We start from the raw sequence: 23880 nt of genomic DNA on the forward strand, positions 1-23880 counted from the left end.
CCCGCATCACAAAGACATCTGGCATATCCCCTCTGCCAAACTTTTGTAGTTACAGGAAACAGCTGCTGGCTCCCCCTCTCAGCAATCCCCTCCATACAGTTTGCTCTGCAGCTTTTGAGGGAGGTGAGGAAGCCCCAGGCTGGTGAATCGTGCAGGACAAGGACCCATGACTTGTCAGTCACTTCCACAGTAAGCATTGCCATGCCACCTGCGGGACACCGCATCCCCTGTGCCAGCTGCCTCTCACTAAACCACAGCCCTTGCTGATGACAGCTTTAATACCCCTACCTCAACACCCCAACTTTAATACCCCACACCTGGAGAAGAGATTCTCCATTACCAGGGCTGAAAGTATGAGGTGGATATAAAGAGGCCTTATGTTGTTTCTTTTAAGACTTTATTTGTCTAACATGCTTGACCAAAAATTACAACAACAATCAAGTTATGCCAAAATGATTAAATAACCTTTAAGCTTTCATACCTCGAGTACTTTAAATGACATTTTGAAGTAACAGCTGCTTTCATATCCTTTTCACATAAAAATACACAGTATTTTGAAGATACCTTAGGCAAAATTATTTTTAAGAGAATAGTTTATGGTCAACAGAAATTTTGCTGAGGCTAATAAAAGGATCTCTTTCCCCCACTTTTAACATTTTAGTGTAAGTGCCATGAGTGAATGTAAACATTTCAGACTTTAACATACAGCCAATTTTGAAACACATATGTTTCAAAACGCTTGCGTTGTGACTAGGTAAGACACTTTTATTCTAACTGCAAGCTATTCTTCATCTTCCCAATGATGCTGGGAGTTCACATTAAACTAAAAATTTCAGTCCTTGCTGATTTAGGAGCTGATCTTGCAATTTCTACACCAATGGATTATACAAAAAGTAGACCCAGCTGAATCATTGTAGACTGTTCTTGTGCTACAAACCATGCTCATCCAAAACAGTTGCAGGATATTGCTGGTTATCAGTTTGCTTTTGTTTCAGGAAAAAGCAGCAAATTAGTCAAAAAGAAAATCCAAGTCACTCAACAGCTCCAAGAAATGAAAAATCTGTGTCTTGCTATGTTTTCTGGTGTCAGTGGGTCAGTACCTGGGTTCAAATTTCACAGCTTCCAGCATCAGTCAGAAGAGCAGCCGCATGCGGTAAGCCAGCAAAATGTGGTGTTTCTGCCTATCTTGCTTAAGAGTTGAGGCTGCAAGTCTGGGGTTGTAGAACAGGTATTTAAGTTTGTGTATGTATATCATGTACATGCAGCTGCAAAGGTCACATTTATAACCATACATCAGGCAAAAAGTAACCCATACATCTAACCACTGTGTGTGCAGGTATGGGCTATCTACAGACCTGCAAACAACCCTGTATTGATAGTGCAATGATTTGCCTCATGTGTGGAAACAAAATTAATATATAGATGCAGTCAGCACCAAATTCAGAATGTCCATGTTCAGGTTACACCAGTTACATTATCTCCATCAAGGCAAAAAGGTTCCTCTTTGAGCATGGAGATGGTTGTTAGTTCAAGGCAGAAATGTGTTGCAGCACACATTTGAAGCACATATTTTTGTGGGTTTTAGTCAATTCTTGAGCTTCTGCCTAGGACTGGACTGAAATCCCAGCAGATTCAGCACCTCTGTTAACCTGCAGGAAAGCTGCAGGGGCAGGACTAGTGTTAGCCATCCCCAGCAGCTCCCACATCTCCTGCTTCGCATGGGTATACCAACACCCAACACAACAGATGGATTTCAACTGGGTTAATGGTTTTGTCTCGGGCCTGTCTCAGCAGTGTCTCTGAGTTGGCACATGGGAACGATAAGTTTTGTGAGGTGACTCTTGCTCTGTACCCATTGGCAAGTACTCGTCACTCATTGCATTTATGCTACTACATAGCTGTCTGAAAATGAATGCGCAAACTCCACTTTGGGATGACACCCCCCCTCTAAGTCCACACAGTTTCCCAAAGGACAAACTGAACACAATGACATTTAATCACAGCTGACATGGGCCAAATTCAAACCAGCAATCTCATCATTGGTTGCATGTCCCAGTAACAGGTTAACAGGTTTTAAACAGTCCCAGTGGGTTTTATTTAGAATATCACTACTGAACATCATTTTTTTTTTTGTTTTTGTTTTTGCTTTTGCTTTTGCTTTTTACATACAATCACATATCGCCTTAGCATATGAAAAAAGTTACACTTTTTTTTTTCCCCACAGGTGAGGCCAGGTTACAAATTCCTGAGTTTATACTGCACTTAACACAGTCTCCCTTCTTGAATTTTGAGCTGTTTACAGCATGCCAGCAATATGCACCATTTCCCTTACCATCTGTAATGCCACATGTAGTCGAACTTCATTTTAGTACAGTGAATTAGGTAGGGCCTCTGCTGCATTGGTTTTGAATAGATGCAAAGAATCAAGACCTGGAGGACCTGAAATAAGAGCTTTCCTCCTATGACTGGTCATTCATGTACTATCTTTTGTACATGCCATGTTAACTAAGGGAAAACATCTTTACCATCACATTCGTTATCAAGAGCTCACTGGGAAACTTCTGAAATGAGGAAATCCTAGTCTAAACACTTATGTTAAACTTCAAACTTTCTTCAGGAAACACTCCCTTGAAAGACATTGTTCTTTTAGTAAGTCCAATATAATGTATGGTATATACAAAAGTCCCTACTTGAAAGAGATATATATGTATATATATGTGGAATGCATTCACTTTGCTGTGTTCACAAATATTTTAATGGCGATATGTCTTTAATCTGTTTCTGGCACCAAAATGCCTGTGTTCATCTTCCATTTCTGTCACTTGAATTTATCTGTGAAGAGATAGCAGGAAAAAAAGAAGGTTTTTGCTTTGTTGAATAGTTCCTTATTGGGATTCTCAGCCAGCAATATAAAGTTGCTAATGTGTTGGGCACAACATTAAATCCTTTATTATAATCATGTGTTCCTTGGAGTAGGTAAGTCAATAACTATAGGTGGATTTAGTGGCTGGTAATTCACAGTGCACACAGATGCATTCACATAGGTAGTAGTTCCATCAGCCATGACACCATAACCTATGAAGAAAGAAAAGCTCTGGTTACTATTATTATTCACTCTTTATTAATTGCTTTTTATTATTTACCTTTACCATTACCTTTATCGTATAACAACGAGTGTCACATATATTCCTTGGAATACATTTAAAATTCTTCTTAATGCAAAATGTGAAGGTCTCCAGGATGAATACCATCTTTTTCCCACAGTAAAATATTCTGCTATCTTTTAAATCATATAAAATCAAAATTGACCTTCACTGGTTAGTGGCTACAATCTCTGGCAGCCTGCTCCCCAGACCTCCTTAGAAACACTAATATTCTTCTTTGCAAAACTTTTTTCTTAAACCCTTCTCATTTTTGGAAGAGATGTGAAGAGAGAGCTTAGAAAATTTCAACACTAAAAAAATGTCTGTATGTCATTTAGATTTGCAGTCATCAATGCACCAGTGTTTGAGCTATTTTCTTTTTTCCACCTTTTTTCTCTGTGCTATGTTGTACATCTTTTAAGAAACCAATGAAGAAAAAAGATGACATGACTAAGGGGAGGATGTGTGCATGTGCACCAGGTTGGGATTTGAAGGAACCACTTCCCATGTGTTTGAACTTGCTAACTAATTTCAGCCAGACTTGACGGAAAGACTCTAAAATGCCTGCCCAGGCAGAGAAAAAAGACTTTAGTCATGCATTCTCTGATGGACAAGGTGCATTCACATCCTAAGATACTGTAACTTTTACATGGGAGAAAACACCTCCTGAATGTCTTACTAGTGGGGGAAGTCATTAACTACATCTCATGTGTGGGTAGGCACCCAAGCCAAACAATTCCAGAGCTAAATCTGCAGGAAATCAAACTTCCAGTTCTAAGTTTTGTAGAAATACAGTGAAATGATGTTTGAAAAAGTGAAGAAAAAGCCCTTTAACTGCCATGGTGTTATGAAAAATTAGACACACTCTCCACTGTCAAAATCTTTTCATGAATGACTAGGAAAAAAACATGAGCTTGATTACACTAAAACAAAAAGCTTAATGTTGGTCACTCAAATTGAAATAAATGCAAGTATTATGCTGAATATGAAGAAATGCAGTCACAATCTGAAATACATACATGATTTTGGAGAAATCACCTGGTGGAAAGCTTTTGTACTACAATTCAGTCTTATCATTAATGTAGTTAACAGAGAAACATATTCATTGCTATGCTGAGTTAAAGCTATTCATATCCTAGGTACCTAGGATCCCAGGTTTTCCAAGTGTAATTTAATGTCTTACAGAAGCATTGTTACTTGCAGAATTTATGAACAAGAAACCAGCAGCCAAATAGCTTTATTTTTCATTCCTTAAAATACCCTGAATAATGCAGGGTCTCTTGGACTCCCCATAGAAAAAACACACTATAGTTAGGAAGTAGGGAGGGAAGAGAACTCTGTCAGGTTCCTGTCACATTCATTTCTTTAAATCATGTGCTGTTTGCCACAGAACAATTGTTCTATGTAAAACACAAACTGCATCGAGGACAGCCCGCTTTGCTGCTGGGACTGTCTCCTCAGCTACATGTTTGCAGAGAACAAAATCAGCTTGCTAATGCATTCTTTTTGCTGAAAGATTCATCATGCTACAGTTTTCACTCTTCCCATACTGCCAAGCACTGGCTGAAATTGGCACAGCAGTATTTTAGCTGGAATCCCTGCCATGCTGCTTGTCACCACCAAGGTTGAAAGGCCATGTGTAGAGGTATTTTTTGGCAGATGCAGAAGTGCAGAGGGAGAATAGGGAAGAAACATCTCATCTAAGCATCTCATCCTCATGGATGTTCAGTAAATGACTGCTGCACATGTAGCTATACTCAGTCAGGGGAGGAACTCATCTGTTCAAATCATGCATTCTCTCTCTACAAAGAACAGCTTTGTTTGCACAGCCTGTCTGCAATGGGAATTCTCCTCTGCAGAGATTTAGCATCCCACCGCAGAATAGGCTATGCAGCTCCCCATTTGTTTTCTCTAAATTATGATAGTTTACAAGAAGAGTACCTTGTTTCTGTGTTCTGATACCTTTGGTGCCAACTGTATTAATTCACTTGATTTACCATTCCGTGGAGGTGCCATTCTTTTCCCTTGGGAGCCAAAGCTGGGCTTGGTCTTAGCAGATGTGATTTTGTTTACCTGCCTGAAGCTTCATGGCTCACTAACTGTTTGCTTACATCCCCTGCAACTCACTTGGCCTACAATTTCTAAAAAGACAATGAGTTTGAACTGTATTCACCAGCTCTCTTGTACAAATTCTCAAAGTCTGTTGTAACACAAAAATGTTAGGAAAAAGTACTGCCTATGCGCTGTTTGTTTACTCCGTGCTTTTAACAGCACTTTGGACATTACCTACACATTAATAAGTCACCACAGATGAGATACACAACGAGAATGGACTTCATCCCTACCCTCTGAAATAAAGATATGAATGTCTTCACTGATTTTACAGCAGCACACTTCTAACCAATGTCACCCTTAACTTAGCAGTGTGAAAACACCAAGCAGCAAGTCAGAGTGGGATTTTTTTAGGAAGGGTGATGGTTCTTCATAGAAACAGAAGTATATGAGTGCCAGCTACTCCATTTTTTCCATTTGTTCATTTCTACACTGCTGAGAACCCACAGATATCCTACATCAAAGTCTGGAGCAGTCCCAGAAGCAGAAAGCTGGCAGTTGTAGAGCACCTCTTCCTGCCAGTAAGTTAACATTGCCAAGAACTAAGCGGCTGATAATACATGCTTACATGCTGATGGGTACATTTCTGCAGAGCCCAGTGTTTTCTCTTGGTGGGGGCATGCTTGAAGTCTTGCTGCCATGGAATGCATATGGGAGAGACATCTCTGTGTGACAGTGTCTACCTTTCCCTTTGCCTGGAGATGAACTCCTACAGTCCCTGACTTCAGTAGATCACATTTGTCACCATTTACTGAATTACGTGAAGGGGACTCATTTTTTCCAATTAAAACTCAAACAGTCAAGAGTACTGCCTTGTTTTGTCTGGCTACAAAATGTTTCCCCTGACAAAGCAAATAAATACATGGATAAGCATCTTGCACTTCTACACATGTTGGAAGTGACTTCCCTCTTGATTTTACATAGGCATTGACAAGGAGAGACAACCTTTATTGTCCGATCTTAAAAATTAAGCCCCAGAAGCACCCCCCAAATCACTCTCACCCATTAGGAAAAAGAAAGAAACACAAAACAAACAAACAAACACACAAAAAGAGAAACTGAGACACAAAGAGCTTACAAGAATTATCCTAAATCAAAGAGATTCAGCAGGGGAAAATACAATCCATCAATACTAATATTTAGTCCCTTTCTGCAACTACTGGACTCGTGTTATTTTAAAATTTACAGTAATCCTCACTGTGATGGAAGCATCACCCTACTTTATAGATGTAGAAACTAAAAGAGAAGCTAAAATACAAATATTGAAAGGCAAGTATCAGCCAATTTCATCTGTATATATGCAGCTAAATAAGTATCCGAATTCCAGAAGTGCTTCAGTTCAAACATTCAATTTTAAAAATACTGGTTAAAGCAGACAGCTTCTGTGGTTGTGGTTTTTAAGTATATATACAGAAAGAAATGTTTTCTAACCTTCATGGATGTGTCCAAAAACATGAAGCCTTGGCTGTACCCGTCTCTGGACTGTGTTCAGCAGCTCAACACATCCTACCCGTTGCATTTTCTTAGGTACCCAGTCTAGGAAACCTTTGGAAAAGAAAGGAAAGCTTTAAAAGAAGACGTTATCTGCAAAGCTGTACTGCTGTAACATTCAAAAATATTTCTGAGATTTAATGTCACATAACTTCTCATAAGCAGTCATAGAAAAACAGGCATGGAAAAAAATCGTGTTTGCCTTGGTAAGTAGAAGAGGAAACAAGGAAAAATAATTGAAGAAAAACTTAAAAGCCCATCTGAAGAAACAGAACTATGGTAACTCTTGCCAATAATTTTTCAAGTGAAAAAATCACTGCATTTTAAGCATTTTTGCACTACTGTTAGCAGGAAGAGTCAATGATTTATTCATTCTTCTTCCTTTAAGAGATGGAGGCTCTTTAATAAGAGCAAGTCTCCAAAGCAAGTCTCTGAAATTAAGCATCTAATTCAACACTTAGCTGTTTAAATCTAGCCCTGGGATGTAGTTATTAATACTGAACACTTTAATTGATGTAATGGAATTTGTGTGGCTAATGACAAAACTGTATTTTTATCACATCGAATCTTACATTAGTGGAACCGAGGTGAGGAACCCAGAGTGTATTTAAAAACAGTATCCTCGAGTAGACCTGGCTTAAGGGCTTCAAACAGCCAGAGAAACTCAGCCCTTTTGCAGCAGATATGCTTTAAGTGCTATATTTACTCCCATAGATCCATACAAAAATACACTTTTTATGAATATAGACAGAAATGCACACCAACTTGCTTCTGAGACCAAAAGCATGCAGCAGGGGGATGCTTACTGCCAACTGAAGTGTGGTGTTTTCTTCACAGTAGTATAAGAAGGATGTTGTATGAGATGCTTTGGATTAACCGATCTTGTTTCCTTTATATTGTTCTGCCATTTTCATCAGGCTCAAATTTGGAAACGTAAAAGATACAATTATTCTGTTTTGTAACTAGCTAGACTACTTATCCTCAGAGTACTCAGCCTCCTGACCTGGAAGTCTGAGATAAGGAGCAGAAGAAACCCCCTTGTTTAGGGGCATCTCCCTGAACTTGTTTCCAGTTCATGTGGAAACTGTTAAGAGACCTACTGCTCCACCTGGACAGTCACGAGTCCATGGGGCCAGACCGGAGCTGGTGGATGCAATTGCTGGGCTGCTTTCCATCATCTATCAGTGGTCTTGGTCATCTGAGAGGTCCCGGATGACTGGAGACTTGCTAATGTGATGCTCATCTATAAGAAGGGTTGTAAGGAGGAACCAGGGAGCTACAGGCCTGTCAGCCTGACCTTGGTGCCAGGAAAGGTGACGGAACAGGTCATCTTGAATGCATCACGCACTGTATGCGGGACTACTGGGGGATCAGACACAGCCAGAATGGGTTCTTGAAAGGCAAGTCCTGCCTGACCAACTTCGTCTCCTTCTACGACCAGGTGACCCACATGGTGGATGAGGTAAATGCTGTTCATGTAATCTACCCAGATTTCAGCAAGACCTTTGACATGGTCTCCCATGGTAATCTCCTGGAGAAGCTGGCAGCCCATGACTTAGACAGGTACACTCTTTGCTGGGTTAAAAACTGGCTGGATGGCTGGGCCCAAAGGGTGGTGCTGAACAGAGTGAAATCTAGCTAGTGCTCGGCCACCAGTGGTGTTTCCCAGGGGTTGGTGTTGGGGCCCATCCTCTTCAATATCTTTACTGATGATTTGGATGAGGGAATTGAGTGCACCCGCAGTAAGTTTGAAGACAACACCAAGCTGGGGGTAAGTGTCAATCTGCCGAAGGTAGGAACACCCTGCAGAAAGACCTGGACAGGTTGGATTGATGGGCAGAGGCAGATGGGATGAGGTTCAACATGGCTAAGTGCCAGGTCCTGCACTTCAGCCACAACAACCCCATGCAGCGCTACAGGCTTGCGGCAGAGTAGATCAAAAGCTGTGCAGAGGAAAAGGATCTGGGGGTGTTGGTCGATGCTCACCTGAACATGAGCTGGCAGTTTGCTCAGATGGCCAAGAAGGCCAACGGCATCCTGTCTTGTATCAGGAATAGTGTAGCCAGGAGGACCAGGGAGGTGATTGCCCCCCTGTACTCTGCTCTGGTGAGGTCACACCTCAAGTACTGTGCTCAGTTTGGGGTCCCTCAGTACAAGAAGGACATCAAGGTCTTGGGGCATGTCCAGAGAAGGGCTATGAAGCTGGTGAAGGGCCTGGAACACAAGTCCTGTGAGGAGTGGCTGAGGGAACTGGGGTTGTTTAGTCTGGAGAAGAGGAGGCTCAGGGGAGACCTTATTGCTCTCTACAGCTGCCTGAAAGGAAGGTGTGGGGTGCGGGGGGTCAGCCTCTTCTCACAGGAAACTAGCAATAGGACTAGAGGGAATGGCTTCAAATTATGCCAGGGGAGTTTTACGTTAGAAATGAGGGGACATTTCTTCTCAGAAGGAGTAGTCAGGCACTGGCATGGGTTGCCTAGGGAAGAGGTGGAGTCACTATCCCTGGGGGTGTTCAAGGAAAGGTTGGATGTGGTGCTTAGGGACAAGGTTTAGTGGGTGACATTGGTAGTAGGAGGATGGTTGGACCAGATGATCTTGGAGGTCTTTTCCAACCTTAATGATTCTAGGATTCTAGGATTCTGTGTGTTCTGGTACTCTCACTGTGCCTGTCATAGCTGTGCATCCCTGACTTAGATCGCTGCAATGATTGTTGCTAGAATATATTGTACATTTGAAAAAACTGTAGTCAGCCAGAGAGGTACAGAGTCTGTACCTACTTTTCATGTGTTTACTTTTCAGATTCACTCAAGCATGGCTAAGTAGCAGCTAACCAACTGGCTTAAAAGACCAAAAGCGTGGTATTCAAGCTCTTGGAAATGCTCTCAGGTTTATTAGAGTTTCAAAGTAGGTTCATACATTGAGAAATAACTCTTTAGATGCCAGTGCCTGAAAACTGGGCTCATTATAGTATGGGTTTTTATAAAAATGGTAGAAGTTTGCTCTACTATCATAGTTGTATCCTAGGTGTCAAAAAGAGGAAGTAATGGATGTAGATTCCTAATTCATTCAGATGCCTCTCAAGACACTGTTGGCTCCGGATGGGGTGATGCACAAAGAGAAAGCTGTCTGAGTTACAGACAGCAGGTCAATGCTGAGTTCTGTTAATCAGTTCTACCTGTCATTCCTGGTATCCAATGCAATTCAAAATTCAATGTGGGAAATAACAACTATTTAAGATGCCACAGTGAAGCCAGCAGTTCCTCTGGAATCCAGTTCGTGTTTTTTTTTTTTTATTATTTTTTTTTCCAAAGCAATTGTTGTAACTTTAGGTTTTGTTACATTAACGATTTGAAACAGTTAATTGTCAAAATGTCTGTGGTGAACATAAAGGCAAAAGTATTTCCACTTCAAAAACGTCACAAACAAAAATCCATAAAATTAACCTCTCCCTTAAATTAAACATTATTTATGTTGAACATGTTTTTGTTTACATGCATTATCAGCCTTCTGAAGCTTTCCCGTATGTTAGCAGCTTATTATGTACACCTGACTACACAAACTAAGAATAATTGATTACACCTAGCTAACAAATAGAGTTCATCTTTGTGTTTTTGTAATGTTTGGTTAGATGAAACAGGTTTATGCAGCTGTCAGGAAAGTATAAATCTTTGTAACAGACAATCAAGCAGACAGCTAGAAATGAAGACTTAAGGGTGAAATTAAATTAAAAACAAATAAAGAAAAGTGAACTTTTTGAAGAGAAATAAAAGAATCATAAATGCAGACCTTTAGGAGTCAAGGAAAGGACTTTACAAGTTACACTATACATAAAATTAATAAAAAATATGCTGATTTAGAAATGAGCATTAGCGCTAATCATGGGATCATGAATATTGCATTTTATAAACTACAAAAATATGCTATATATTTATTAATAACAAACAGGTTAAAATAAAATGGTCAATAACAGCTGTTTAATTTTTGTTTCCTTATCCTGTGTGAACCTCTGTTTCCTTGCCGCAGTTTCATCCCAAAGCACTCCTCTAAAACAGAAAAAAAATTACTTGTGGTTCAGATTTTCTTTACACATTTAAGGGACTAAGAAGCACAAAGTCCATTAACTCTTAATGGTGCTTCTGCATCTAAATCATGCAGGCAATTTTAAAACTATCTAATAATGAAGCATTAATTAGTTTAGGGGTATGCATGCAGTCTGGAAGTGAATGAATAAAAAAGGAGCAGAGAAAATGGATGATCGACAGAATTTAGGCACCCATTCTGGAATGTAAGAGGAATTTGTAAGAACACTGATTGCTTTTTATGATCATTAGGAACAGCTCTAGTGATGCTGTCCAAGATCAGAACAAAAAGAATCAGCTTCCTGGTGAAAATAATTGGCTCCCAGGGTCAAGGAGGATCCTGTTTCTCAAAATGTCTGTGGACAGAGATACACAATAAAGAGGTTCTGTAAGTTAGGTAGAGTGCTAATTTCTTTTGAAGCATAATGTATTTGTTACCATGGATGTCAGGGATGCCAACAGCTGATGCCCTCAGGCAAAGTGTTCTGTGCTGAAGCCGTCTATTAATGAATCAATAAGACAAAGAAATGGGATCTTCAAAAAAACAAAATCCTTGGAGGATGGCTCAAACTAAATAAATAATAATAATAAATAATAATAACAACAGCAATACAGGTTTAACCAGACGGCAAAATTAGCCCGGTGCCTGAAACTGGGTGCTGAGAACTTGCTCTCTACCTTCAGTCCCCAGATTTTCAAGCCCTAGCTACAGGGATTTCTTCAAAGGAGATGAGGAGCTATATTATTATTCCTTGTAAAATACAAATGGAAAACTGTTTATTGCTGGTCTGTTGCTGGATTGTGTTAAAAATTAGTAATTCACCCATGCTGTCCAAAGAGCGGGCCAACTAGTGCAGAATTTGGGTTTGTGAAACAGGAAATTCATCAAGTCAGCATGAAAATACAACTTTGGGTTGGAGGGGGACATTAGTGCAAGTGAGGGAGAAAGACTGTACTACAAACTAATCCTGTATTTCTCTCCAAGCAGGCTCCCTTTTTCAAGTCTACTGATTTCACCACTGTCAGAGCGGGAGGACACATGGGCAAACTGGACCTTGTTAATTTATAAAACTTATTAAGACTTTATTTATGAGGACTTCAGTTTTGTACCTGTTATTTAACTTCCCACCACTGATTGTAAGTAATCATGAAACATAAACCCAAGCCAAAGCCCTGGTGCTGCTGAAAACAGTAGGGTTGTTATTTCTGACTTTTACAACTAAGGTTTCCACTCTTTGTCTAAGGACAGCCATCAGTTACTGTATAAACATCTGAAATACACAGCTAACAGCACTAATATTTTCTTACCGAGAGGTGGTCCATGTGTTATAAGAATATCTATCCCATCTGGAATAAGGTTCCATTTCTCTAATAGCGCTTGGCCTCGTGGAAGATTAAAGCCCCAGCCATAAAACCAAGGTTGCCTGCCAAGAGAGGAGGAGAATGTCTTCAGTGCTACTTCCATGTATTGGTTATCTAACTAAAATATTGACTTCCTAGTAGCCTGGAATTTGAAGACACAAATAGCATTCATTTTCTTCTTTCTGTGCACAGTAAAACCCTCTTTCCATAAAACCAGTGTTACTTAACTACTGTGGAAAATCAGTGCAGTCTCCCTATGAGTTTCAGTAGGCAGCACAGAACAAAATATTCATACAGTTACTCTAACCAGGTGAATAGTAACTCTCACAAGACCTAGGTACCAAGACGTCTACTTGAATTAGCATGCTGGACTCCTGTGGTATCTAGAACACCTGCCACAGATAGCCAGGTGTGGATATGTGTTCCACATTGCCTCACATTGTGTTTGGCCCATAGCCTACTGTCATTTGGGCAAGGGCAGACCCTGGCACAGCTACAGAGCCCACTCAAAAGCTGGAGACATCACCTATGCTGGTTTGTTTCTCCAGTGGGAAGCATCTCATCAGAAAAAAAAGAACGCTTCTTCTTTTCCTACATATAATTTTCTTCTGTTCTCTGGTGTGTTGAGTTGCTTTTAAATAAGACTTTACATATTCAGGATTTCTTATCAGATGGGCATTTATATTTTTAAAAACATACTTATAGACTGGGTCATTGTGGAGCAGTGGGATTGTAACACTGCCAATCAGAACACAATTTATCCGTATCTTGCTATCCTGTTGATTAAAAGAATGTGTTTCACAGCAATTATATCACAGTGGTAAATTATGTTTTGCTGACTATGCTCTAATTCTCAGCCATAAAATTGAAAGGTTAGTTTTAGGTTGGAATTTTTTAATAATTTTTTTGACTGACTTGTTCTGGGCATGTCCATACTTGAGGAACAACAAACAGGCTGCTGTGATTTAATAAGGTTTATGATAATTGCAGCCTTAGTGTTTATAAATACATACACATCAACCAGACTTCCCTTTGAGATGTTACTTTGTTAAAGAAAGATTTACACTCCCTCACTGCATCAAAAGACAGAAAGAAATCTTTTAAACAAATTCTCTGAACATCATGTATGGCAAAGGCAAAAATAACAACATTAACATAGTAACATCATTACATCATGTATGGCAAAGACAAAAGAAAATACCCATAAAGCTATTAATCATCTTGTTCCATTACTGATTCTTGACTAATGTTTCAAAAATTAGCACATCTGCAATATTCATGATGATATATTTTCTACTTTTCCTTTTAGAATGCTGCAAAGCACGTCTCCTGAAAACAGCTTAAAAATACAGAGCTTGTGAAAATATAAAGGGATGTGGCTTACCCGGGAGAAGAAAATTCTGGTAAAGGGAAAAAGAGAAGGGGGCTTTGCAAATGTTTCCTTTTTCTAGAGACGACAAAAGCCTCAAGCTTTCTAGAGAGGTGTCTGAAGGCTTTCTGTGTTCACAGCTAGGAGACAGCTCATCTCCTAGCTCCTCATCACACAATGCCCTGCATAACCAGGTGTCCAGAAAAAAAAAAAAAAAAGTGAAGCTTCGCACATCTGCCGCTGGGACCAGAAATATATCTCTGCCTCCAGAAGATGTGACGAGTGAGGTGAAGCTGTGTGAAGATGAGATGCTAACAGCATGAAGCAGAAATGTTGTTTTGAGTCAGGTGGCTCAGACCAAGGCAGCTGGCTGAGAAAAAGACCTAGCCCTTCACCAGCTTCTGCCTTCACATTTTACACCACATGTATCTGGTTAGGTGTTCATCATCCAGGCTTTCCTCCCAGGAGGAACAGCAGCTGGCTCGCAGGTACATGACTTCTCCCTTTCCTACTGCTGAGGCAATTACTCATGGTCTGTTCACTGGCTTATTTTGCAGTCAGCTGCTCACAACTTTGGTTTGTAATTCTGTCATACAGACCAAACCCCAGTCTGATCAGAGATCTTTATGTTCCGCTCACCACTGACAGGAATATTTTTCTCTCACACACACACTGTGAAAATAAAGCAAACAAGTCTGTAAGGTGCTCAGATGTCACAGAAGTGGCAGGCTTTATAGAAACATACAGGGGTTAGGCTTTTTCCAGATTCCCCACCCCTGTCTTGGGATCGCACTACAAACCTTGTGTGCCAAGCAGCTTCCTTCACCAACATGAAAACACTCAACTACTTGGCAAAGAGTATTTAGGTCCAGAGCAAGTTTTCCAGGAGGAAAATCTCACTGACAGAAAATATTTACAAGGGCAAACAGGACGCAAACAAAGCGTCAGTGCAGTAAATCCTGCTTCGGCTGTTGAAAGCCACTGAGAGACGCAGGGAATGCAGCCCAGTGCTCCCACCCGCTGCCCAGGTCAGGATGGTCCCCAGGGCCTCAGTGAGATAAAAGGTCAGGATCTGTCCCACCACCCGCTGGCACGCGAGGCACAGCAGAACCAGCTGCAGCCAGGCTGCTCCCCTGGAAGAAGCCAAGGGGAAAGAACAATATTTGCCAAAGAAGAAAAGGTCAAAAACCTACCAAGCCATTATTTTAAGCACACAATGAAGCATTTATAAGGAGATGTAATTGTGAATAGGTTGCATCAGCAGTCAGTTTAATCCTGTTGAAACCCAAAAGACCACGAATTGCACATGCAAACGTGAGAGCCTCTGCCTGCCTCTCCTAGGCCTAGCCTGTATGTTTCCACTTGTTAAAAGCCTGTTTCCCCTTATGAATAGGCATGATCTGCTTATTAAGACCTGCAGCACTTTCCCCTGTCTCTGCCTCCCTTTGTGCCTGTAGCTCGCGCCCGCCTGAGCTGCAGGCTGGTAAGTTATGCATGCTGGAGCTGTTCTTTTGTGAAGGGGAAATGTTCGAACTCGCCTGATTTGCCATAATGCTGTCTTTTGTGACAATCCCAAGATTGAAAGAAATGGTTGGAGCATTTCTGACAAAAATATGAAGTCCCAGGAAGGATTCAGAGGGGGATGGTAGTGTGCTTTACATTTAAGAGGGAAGAAAAATCATGCACTTCAGTGCCCTCACCCCCAAAGCAAAACAAGCTTCATATGCATGCAGGGATTTTATAAAACCCCAAGTCCCTTCTTCAGAAAATTTATCGCAAAAGTTTCTGGGTAGGAAAAAATAAATCTTCTCTAATAACCACTAACAAGTCTGCAATCTGGATGTCATGCATATACAACTTGGTCTAAAATTTCCATTTATGATGAAACCTGAAAATAAAGTTGAAGTCTTAATATCAAGCACAGAATTTCTGGATCTCTTTATTAGTGCTTGCTCAGGAAATGTGTAATGTTTATATAGATATAGATGTTTCACTAATAGTTTGCATTTTAGGAAGAAAATGCTACAGTATGTTCTAAAAGAGAAAATCTGCTATTAAAAAAAAAAAAAAGAAAATTATTTGGCAATTAGAGATATACATCATGAATGTATTTCACCTCTGAAGTGAAGCACTCATAGAAATGTACTTTGATTTAGATCTTATATTCTTAAAGGGAACAGTGTGGATCTCTCCATTTACTCTGAAATTCAACAGTACTATTATTATAAGAATAATGATTGTCTACATATAAGACTCTAGGGGGAAAATACATCAGAAATGAATTTGTTTACATCACAATTAACCTTATGTTAAAAACATATGAACAAGTTTTGCAGGTCAAATAACGCACCATTCAAAAAGGGCTCAATTATCAGAATTTGTGCTAGCAATCGGATGTTGCTTTATGTACTGAATTTCTATCTTTCTGTTCTAAAGTAACCATTGGAATAATTTTCTTACAGAATGATAGTTGCTATGACAACCATAGCAAATTTTCCTTTTCTGAAACAGATGTCTCATTTAGTTGAAAATTAGAATGTGAAAAACCCATGGGAAAAATTAATTCAAACTTTAACAGAACACTGACTACAATGTAATCTCTTATAGGTTAACCCCTTAACATCTTTCTGCACTCTTGTAGTAACCTTCTCATAAATTCTAATTAAACCAGTTCAACCTCCTATGAATGACTTTCTCAGCCATCATTAGTGCTTTAGTTGTTTTTGAAAGGAGCATTTCTCTTACAATAATAACAGAAAAAAAGTCATACAAAAAAAAAGTGGTCAAACATATTACTTCCTTAATTATTTATTAGTTTTTCTTCTTTTATTCAGCTACTCCTGGAAAGAGTAACTGTCTAGTCCAAGAATTCTTTTGTCATTTAAATGGGGCATAACTTGGTTTTACATATGATTTACTGTAAAGGGCAGTGATGCACTACACAGACTTGACCTGTAATTTATGTGAACATCGAAGGTTTTCAATTTTCAGACCACTGGTATATATCTTACTCTGCTCAGCAAACGTACAAGGGGACCCAAAAAAGGATACTTGACTGGGGAAAACTATCAATGTGCATGTTTTTTTCTATTACACTCAATGAGAGGGTGAAGTCTAAATCATTACCTTGGCTTTATTTAAACATTGTAACTTAAAGAATGGATTTCTTCCTCTCTGTACATTTATCTGCTCCACAGGAACCTCCATGGTACTCTGCCATCAGCTACAAATGAACCCAACAGGCAGTCACTGGGCAGTTACAAAAACATTCCCACCACAGCACTGCCTTAGTGCTCACACGGTGCAAGCTACCCAAGAAACTTCAGGACTGCCAGATTTACAGCAGCAGCTTCATCTGGGTTGTCTGGTTGTTTTAGACAAATCCTGCCACCAGTAGGCACGCAATTACTCTTGTTGACTTCAAGGGATAACTCCCTTACAGAGTGCAATATCCACAGGGAGCTATGGGTGGTAACAGTTATTAGCGTATCAAAGGGATCAGTGGGTAACATCTTGTGTGCACTTGAAGAACAAAAAATATACGACTAGAATACAATCATTATATCTCCTCTTTTCCGTAAAGCTTCCTACATAAATCTTTTCTGCAGCTGAAAGGCAAATTCTCTCACTAGAATTCCTCTGCTTACAAAATAAATTTCAATGGTTCATGAAGACATGCAACTTGTTCCCGTCTTTCCTCCACAACAATTGTCATTTTTCTCCTATAGGAAAATGAGCAGAGAGTGGCCTATGACTGTAAAGAAGCTCACTAGGAAAAGAATGGAACAAATACTCTCATTTCTGCTCCCTTTCCCTACAATTGTAGAGACACACATCAATCTAATTTTTCCTGCTCTTCATTTATTAGTTACAGTTCAATGAACAAAGGTATACAATAACGTGTACCTTCCTTGTCTGCCTGGTGTTCACATCCTTCAGGTGGTCATCAACCAATCTCTTTAAGTACCTTTCTAGCCTATTCTAAGTAGCTATCTCCAGTTCACTGAGCATTTTTACAGCTTTTTACTCGGTTTTCTCATTTTCTCTCCAGGTAAAGAATCATAAAAGTATGCCTTTTTGTTTGATTGTTGTTGTTGTTGTTGTTTGTTTTGTTTTGTTTTGTTTTGTGTCATCAGTTGTTTCTACATCTAAAGTAGGTATGAAATAACAATGTTCTATCTTTTTTTCTTTGCTGCAAGAGGACAGCCCAAAATAGGCAGGGACCGAAGGAACAAGGTAGGGCGCTGTTTGTAGGCTTTGAACAAGTGTTCATCGCCTTGGCATCAAAGCATATTAACAGCATAACTGAGATGTAACGAAGAACATGTTTCAGAAGTTGTGAGGAGACATATTATGACCAGATACCATGTGAGAGAGACAAGGGTGGTACATCATTTACAGAAGTGGCATACAGCAGTGTACAGAAAGGATTAAATTACGCAAAACAAAAACAAAAACAAAAACAAAACAAAACAAAAAAAACACCCTGAAGATTCACCTATTCGTAATATTGGAAGCCAAGTGTTTTAATGAAAGCCAAGGCCTCATACTTAAATCAATTAAATGCACCTTATAGTTAATCTCATAGATGATTATCCTCTGGGACACACAGCCACGAAGTACAGCTCAGCAGGTGAAAGTCAGAAGTGGCAGGGAGAGGAACTAAGCTAAGAACTTCAGCTAAGACAATAAAAGGCTTCCACAGCGTTACCTAGGGAGTCTGTAGTGAACACCAAATTGAATTTGGATCCTCCATCAGTCTACCGGCCACAAGAAGTACATTTCTTCCATGGGAAAGTTTACTGTGTTTTGTTTTGTTTTTTCTTTTGTTGTTGTTGTTTTTTGTTTGTTTGTTTTGTCTTACTTGCTTTGCATCCAAGGTTGTAATTCTCAGAACTCTGAATCAAATTAAATTACTGTTTTCACAAAAGGAAAGGAGTATATAAATCAGAATGTGACCCTTTGTCAGTAATTATTTCTTTTGCAATTTGAGTTACATATGAAACCATGCATCTTTTGTTTAGTAAAGGATTTCATACATCACTGATTGGAAAGAAGAAAGAATGAGCTGTGACTAATAGGAACTGATCATTTTTAAACATTAATTTGTTATAAAACAATGAAAAATAAAATGAAATCCATTTTTATCTTCATAACAAGAACACAGAAGATAACAGGTAAGGAGAAAAAATAATGAAAGACTGAATTTAAAACATGCCAACACCAAATGCAAATAGTTTATTTCATTCTGCTGGGAACCAAATAATAATGTCCCATCTGATTTTTTTTTAAATAATAAAATAAACTTCACAAACAACCTTTAAAGCTCATTCGGAATAATTGGATATGAGATTCAATGCTGAGGGGACAGATGTAGAACTGTATGGACATTCAGTATTACGGATTTAATGCAGGGCTCATGTGTTTAGCTCCTGGTATCTCAGAGTCTGTTCCCTCAGTTTTCGCAACATGAAAAATATATGTACAGGTAGGTTATCCAGACTATATTTCAAATACTGGTAACTGTTAAGTCACAGTGAGAAGAAGGACTTAAGAGGGAGTAAGGGGATTGAACAGCCTCTATCCACAGTACAGTCACCATCTCCTTTTAAATGCAAAACTTGCCACAAATATAACACTCAGTATGGAAAAATAATTCAAGTCTCATCCGTGCATGGCATCTCTACAATTTTTCACTATCAGATGACCAGACAGCTAAAGAAACATATTCTTCTTCTGCACGTCTGGCTAGTTGGGGTTTACTGCAGTACTTTAAGACTGCGCAGGAAGTCAGCTGAGGAAACGGAATATCCCTCCAAAGGGAGACACTTGGGGTGTGGGTTTTTTTTTGTTGTTCGTTTTTTTAACAATGAAGCTCCTGGAGGGACTCTCTTAGATGAAACATGAATAAAATACGTAGGATGCACAGGTGCACTGAGAATTGATAAAAAAGGCCCTCACAGCAGCCACTTCTCAGTTTAGTAACTCACCAGGTTTACATTCTTTTCTCAAAATACCAGGACTAATTAGGCCATATGGACTAACTCTCTGCCAGTTCTTTCTTTGTTTTCCTTTTTTTTTTTTTAAAAAAAAAAGAAAAATCAAAGACGTTTTGAGTTAAGCAAGCATGAAAATGCTTCCAAAACAATTAAATTAATACACCACATGCATATATACACATAAAGTATATTATTAACATTTTCAAATGAAGATATTTCTTGTTTTAAACAGCACATACTGATACGTCATATGGCCTGTTTCTACCTGAAGTGAACAACATACAAGCAATCCTAAAATCCAAATTAATGTTTTCCTGCAGTCCTAAATTCACCCCACACCAGAGTGGTGGAAAGCAACTGCTGCAATGTAACTTTCTATGCCTACATCTTAAACACATAGATGTTCATTCAGCTAGCCAGGAATTCTGAGATAGCCCTATAAAAATAATATACTTACCTGATGTAAATTATACCATTAGAAATACGAGACACACACAGGTGTAGCCCTCCATTTTAATATTGGTTCAAATTTGCTTTTTTACTAGGGATGAAATCCTCGTATTAATTCATGTTAAATTATGTCAATTTATAAAATACAATTATGAACGACAAATCCAAAGGAAGTGTTCTGATTTGTGAACAAGTTCTGAGTGTTGTGAACAGCTCCTCAAGTGATAGATTACTGCTTTTTTCCCCTTAAATTCTGGCCAGAAAAAAAAAGAAAAAAATGGAGATAACCATGTTACAATTAGACCTTGTGATGGTGGCTCTGTTTACAGTTCTTCACTTCCTTAGAGCAGGATGTAAAGTCATGATCTACTTCTCAACGTAGCAATGCACTTATTTTGAAAAAAACTATGGAAAACACATACATACAAGCATCTGTGAAGTAGAGAGGCTGATTCTCACCAGCATAAACGGTTTAAAGCTGGTGGAGCTCTGCCAGTTTACTCCAGCTGAGAATCAGCTCCATGTAGATCCGCTCCAAACTAGATAGCTATTTGTGTTTCTCCTGGAACATCGCCAAAGGGCTCATCAAAGTACCCAACTGTGTTTACATCTTTGAAACATCCTGAAACCGCTGCTGTCTGAGACTACAGTCCAGACCACAGATATAGTTTGCAGTCCTTTTGTTGAAGTGGGAAAAAAAAAAAAAAAGGCACCAAAAAAAACACTTTAAACTTTAAAATCTGCTCTGTCTCATAAAATTAAACTTTTAAGGAAATGTGAAAAATAAACAAAAAACTGCTGTGGGGGATTGCTATTTCACTCTCGTGGTTTATGAACTGCAGGGAAGTGTAGCCAATTCCCTATAGTGAGATTACAGGTTTCTTCTTCTATAGGTCTTAAATTAAAAACCAGCTGAATACAAAGTGAGCTAGTTTACTGGATCAGAAAATTCAATTATTTCTGCTAAGTAACTGAATGTGAACTACTTCAATACTACTTCTAATAATATACAACTAATAATTATCATCCAAGAAAGAACCTTTTTTCTACCAACCTAATTAAACTGAAGCAATATATTTTTTGACTGCTCTCAAATTTAAATAAAGCTAGAAACATTTGCAACAAAACAAGCAAATGCAAATCTCCAGTCATATGCAGAAATATAAAGCCACACCATTTATTCAGACATTACAAGAAAAAGCACTTATGCCGAAATGTGATGGGAAATAAACATAACTGCTGATCCATATTTAGCAGACATACACAGAAATACACATGCACACATAGCATCATGTCCTCCTGCACTCCGGTACAGATGCAGTGGAGGAACACAACTGCAAAGTGGATGCAAAGGATCTTTGCATTCAGTAACTGACTAAGCTCACTCTGTGAGAGGTCACTGTGAAACATCTTAGAGAACTGATTCATATCCAACATGTATGTGTAAGCAGTACACAACAGTGTTTGACTTACTGTTTTTTTCTTTCTTTGACTATTCAGAGATTAAATTGTTCCAAACTCCTCAGCCCTGGGCAATGTTTGGGAGAAGTCTTTTTTGAGAGAAAACATTTTCTGGAACATTTGTTAACAGGGAAAAAAATAATGAATATTCTAAATTGCTGTCACTTGAAAAAAAAATCTCATGGGAAACGGAGAAGTAAAAGTTCTCAGGAGTACACAACAGCTAGAATTTATCACGTTGGCCTGCCTTTGATTATATTTATGAGCTACGATACATGTAGTCAGATTTACACTTTCATTCACTCACATAACCTAGTGCAGAGTTTAATTATCACAGAATCACAGAATTTCTAGGTTGGAAGAAACCTCAAGATCATCGAGTCCAACCTCTGACCTAACACTAACAGTCCTCCACTAAACCATATCCCTAAGCTCTACACCTAAACGTCTTTTAAAGACCCCCAGGGATGGTGACTCCACCACTTCCCTGGGCAGCCTGTTCCAATGTCTAACAACCCTCTCAGTAAAGAAGTTCTTCCTAACATCCAACCTAAAGCTCCCCTGGTGCAACTTTATCCCATTCCCCCTCGCCCTGTCACCAGGCACGTGGGAGAACAGACCAACCCCCACCTCGCTACAGCCTCCTTTAATGTACTTATAAAGAGCGATAAGGTCACCTCTGAGCCTCCTCTTCTCCAGGCTGAACAAGCCCAGCTCCCTCAGCCGCTCCTCATAGGACTTGTTCTCCAGACGCCTCACCAGCTTGGTCGCCCTTCTCTGGACTCGCTCGAGCACCTCGATGTCCTTCTTGTAGCGAGGGGCCCAAGTTTAAAGAATAAAAAAAAAATCGTGCCGGGAGCCCTTGTGGCCAAAGAGCGGCCACCAGCTCCCTCCCTCCCTCCCGCTGCATCTCTGCCATCTCCACGAGGAACAGCCAGCAGGTCAGGTTACTTGCTTATTAGTTAACAACAACCATGTTCCTTTAACATGCTACAGAAAATTCACTTGCAGTCTGAGAAATTTTGATTTTGCCTCATAAATATTTTTTTCAGCATTTTTTTATGATTCTGGCTAATTCTTTTCAGTTGCTTAATCTGTATGGCAGTATTCATTAAAAAAACCTCTCCTGAATTCAGTATGATTGCTTATATGAGGAATGACAGCTGTATAGTTCTTCTTTAGGAAGAACTTCTTTACCGAAAGGGTTGTTAGGCATTGGAACAGGCTGCCCAGGGAAGTGGTGGACCCCACTTCCCAGGTGGGACCCCTGGAGGTCTTTAAAAGATGTTTAGGTGTAGAGCTTAGGGATATGGTTTAGTGGAGGACTGTTAGTGTTAGGTCAGAGGTTGGACTCGATGATCTTGAGGTCTCTTCCAACCTAGAAATTCTGTGAGTCTGTGTGATTCTGTGATATACCTTGGGTTTACTGAATGAGACTCAGATTTCCTGTGTTTCCAAGTCCTGTAAAGAGAACGCTTGTCAGGACATGTTTACCACATGAAATTCACCAATTTTAGCAAAATGCCATTAGTAAAAAAAAAAAAAGTGGGGGGGAGAAAAAATATCCAGCGATCTGTTTCTGATGTTAAACCAGCCAGAATGCACTCTGAAGTCTCACTTTCTGCCCCTGGAAAACCTTTTACTCTTCAAGAGTTCAATATCTTACAATTCTCCCCACCACCTCCCCTGAACAGCTGAATTTAATATATCAAAATCATTTTGCAGGAAAAACCTTTCTTACAATCTCCCATATGCTGCAAACTAAATTACAGTGTATTGCAGTTTTAAGTGTTTTTAGAAGCAGCACTTTCCAAAATGGAAAACAGTTTCTGATAAGTACAGAAAAGGAAATAAAAATATCACTCGAGCATTCCATTAAAACACAATTAAACCTGCATCTATGCACTGCAGTCTGTAATTAATATTTTTTAACAGGATGATGAATTTTGCTTTCTCTCTTCTGAACATGTTGTTATTTCTTACACATCAGTCACACCTTACCTACCTTTTACTGAATGCCTGAATCAATAAAAAGTCTTCAGCATTCTAACTGTAATAATACAGCCACATCAAGTAGGCTTAGAAGCCAACCTCTTCCCCAGAATTTCTGAAACTTGAGATGCCTCATTTCTAAATAATGAGTGGCACCTATTCCTCCCACTCATTATATTCACTTTATTCTAGAACCATATCTGTGTACCTAAATTACTCATGTATATTGTCTAACTCAATGTCACTAATAAAGACAGAGCTCCAAACAGCTCCTGACTTGGAAAATCAGGGAATATCCACCAATATTAACACATATTTCTGAGCAACCAAAACCCAGCACTCAGTAGTATTTCCACATCCAGCATTCTGTAAATTCCATCACTGGCAGAGCTAAACATGAAAACAAGCCACCTGCTCAAAAAATT

General features: G+C 39.3%; 1 protein-coding gene across 10 annotated transcripts in view; it reads right to left on the bottom strand.

The window, feature by feature from the left end:
- Positions 1–364: 364 nt before the first annotated feature.
- The window catches only part of MPPED1 (metallophosphoesterase domain containing 1), a 67699-nt gene continuing 44183 nt past the window's right edge, over positions 365–23880 (bottom strand). For 8 of the 10 annotated variants that reach the window (XM_072041654.1, XM_072041647.1, XM_072041675.1 and 5 more), the window contains 3 exons: positions 12131–12246; positions 6687–6800; positions 366–3075 (listed from right to left, as the gene is read on the bottom strand). In XM_072041654.1, the coding sequence (XP_071897755.1) occupies positions 2957–3075; positions 6687–6800; positions 12131–12246 (349 nt within the window). In that variant the 3' untranslated portion in view covers positions 366–2956. Of the gene's footprint in view, positions 3076–6686; positions 6801–10016; positions 10787–12130; positions 12247–23880 lie in introns of those variants that run through there. The other 2 variants (XM_027450073.3, XM_072041683.1) reach the window with 2 other exon arrangements.

Source organism: Anas platyrhynchos, chromosome 1, assembly GCF_047663525.1.
Source record: "Anas platyrhynchos isolate ZD024472 breed Pekin duck chromosome 1, IASCAAS_PekinDuck_T2T, whole genome shotgun sequence".
NCBI classification, from domain to species: Eukaryota; Metazoa; Chordata; class Aves; order Anseriformes; family Anatidae; genus Anas; species Anas platyrhynchos.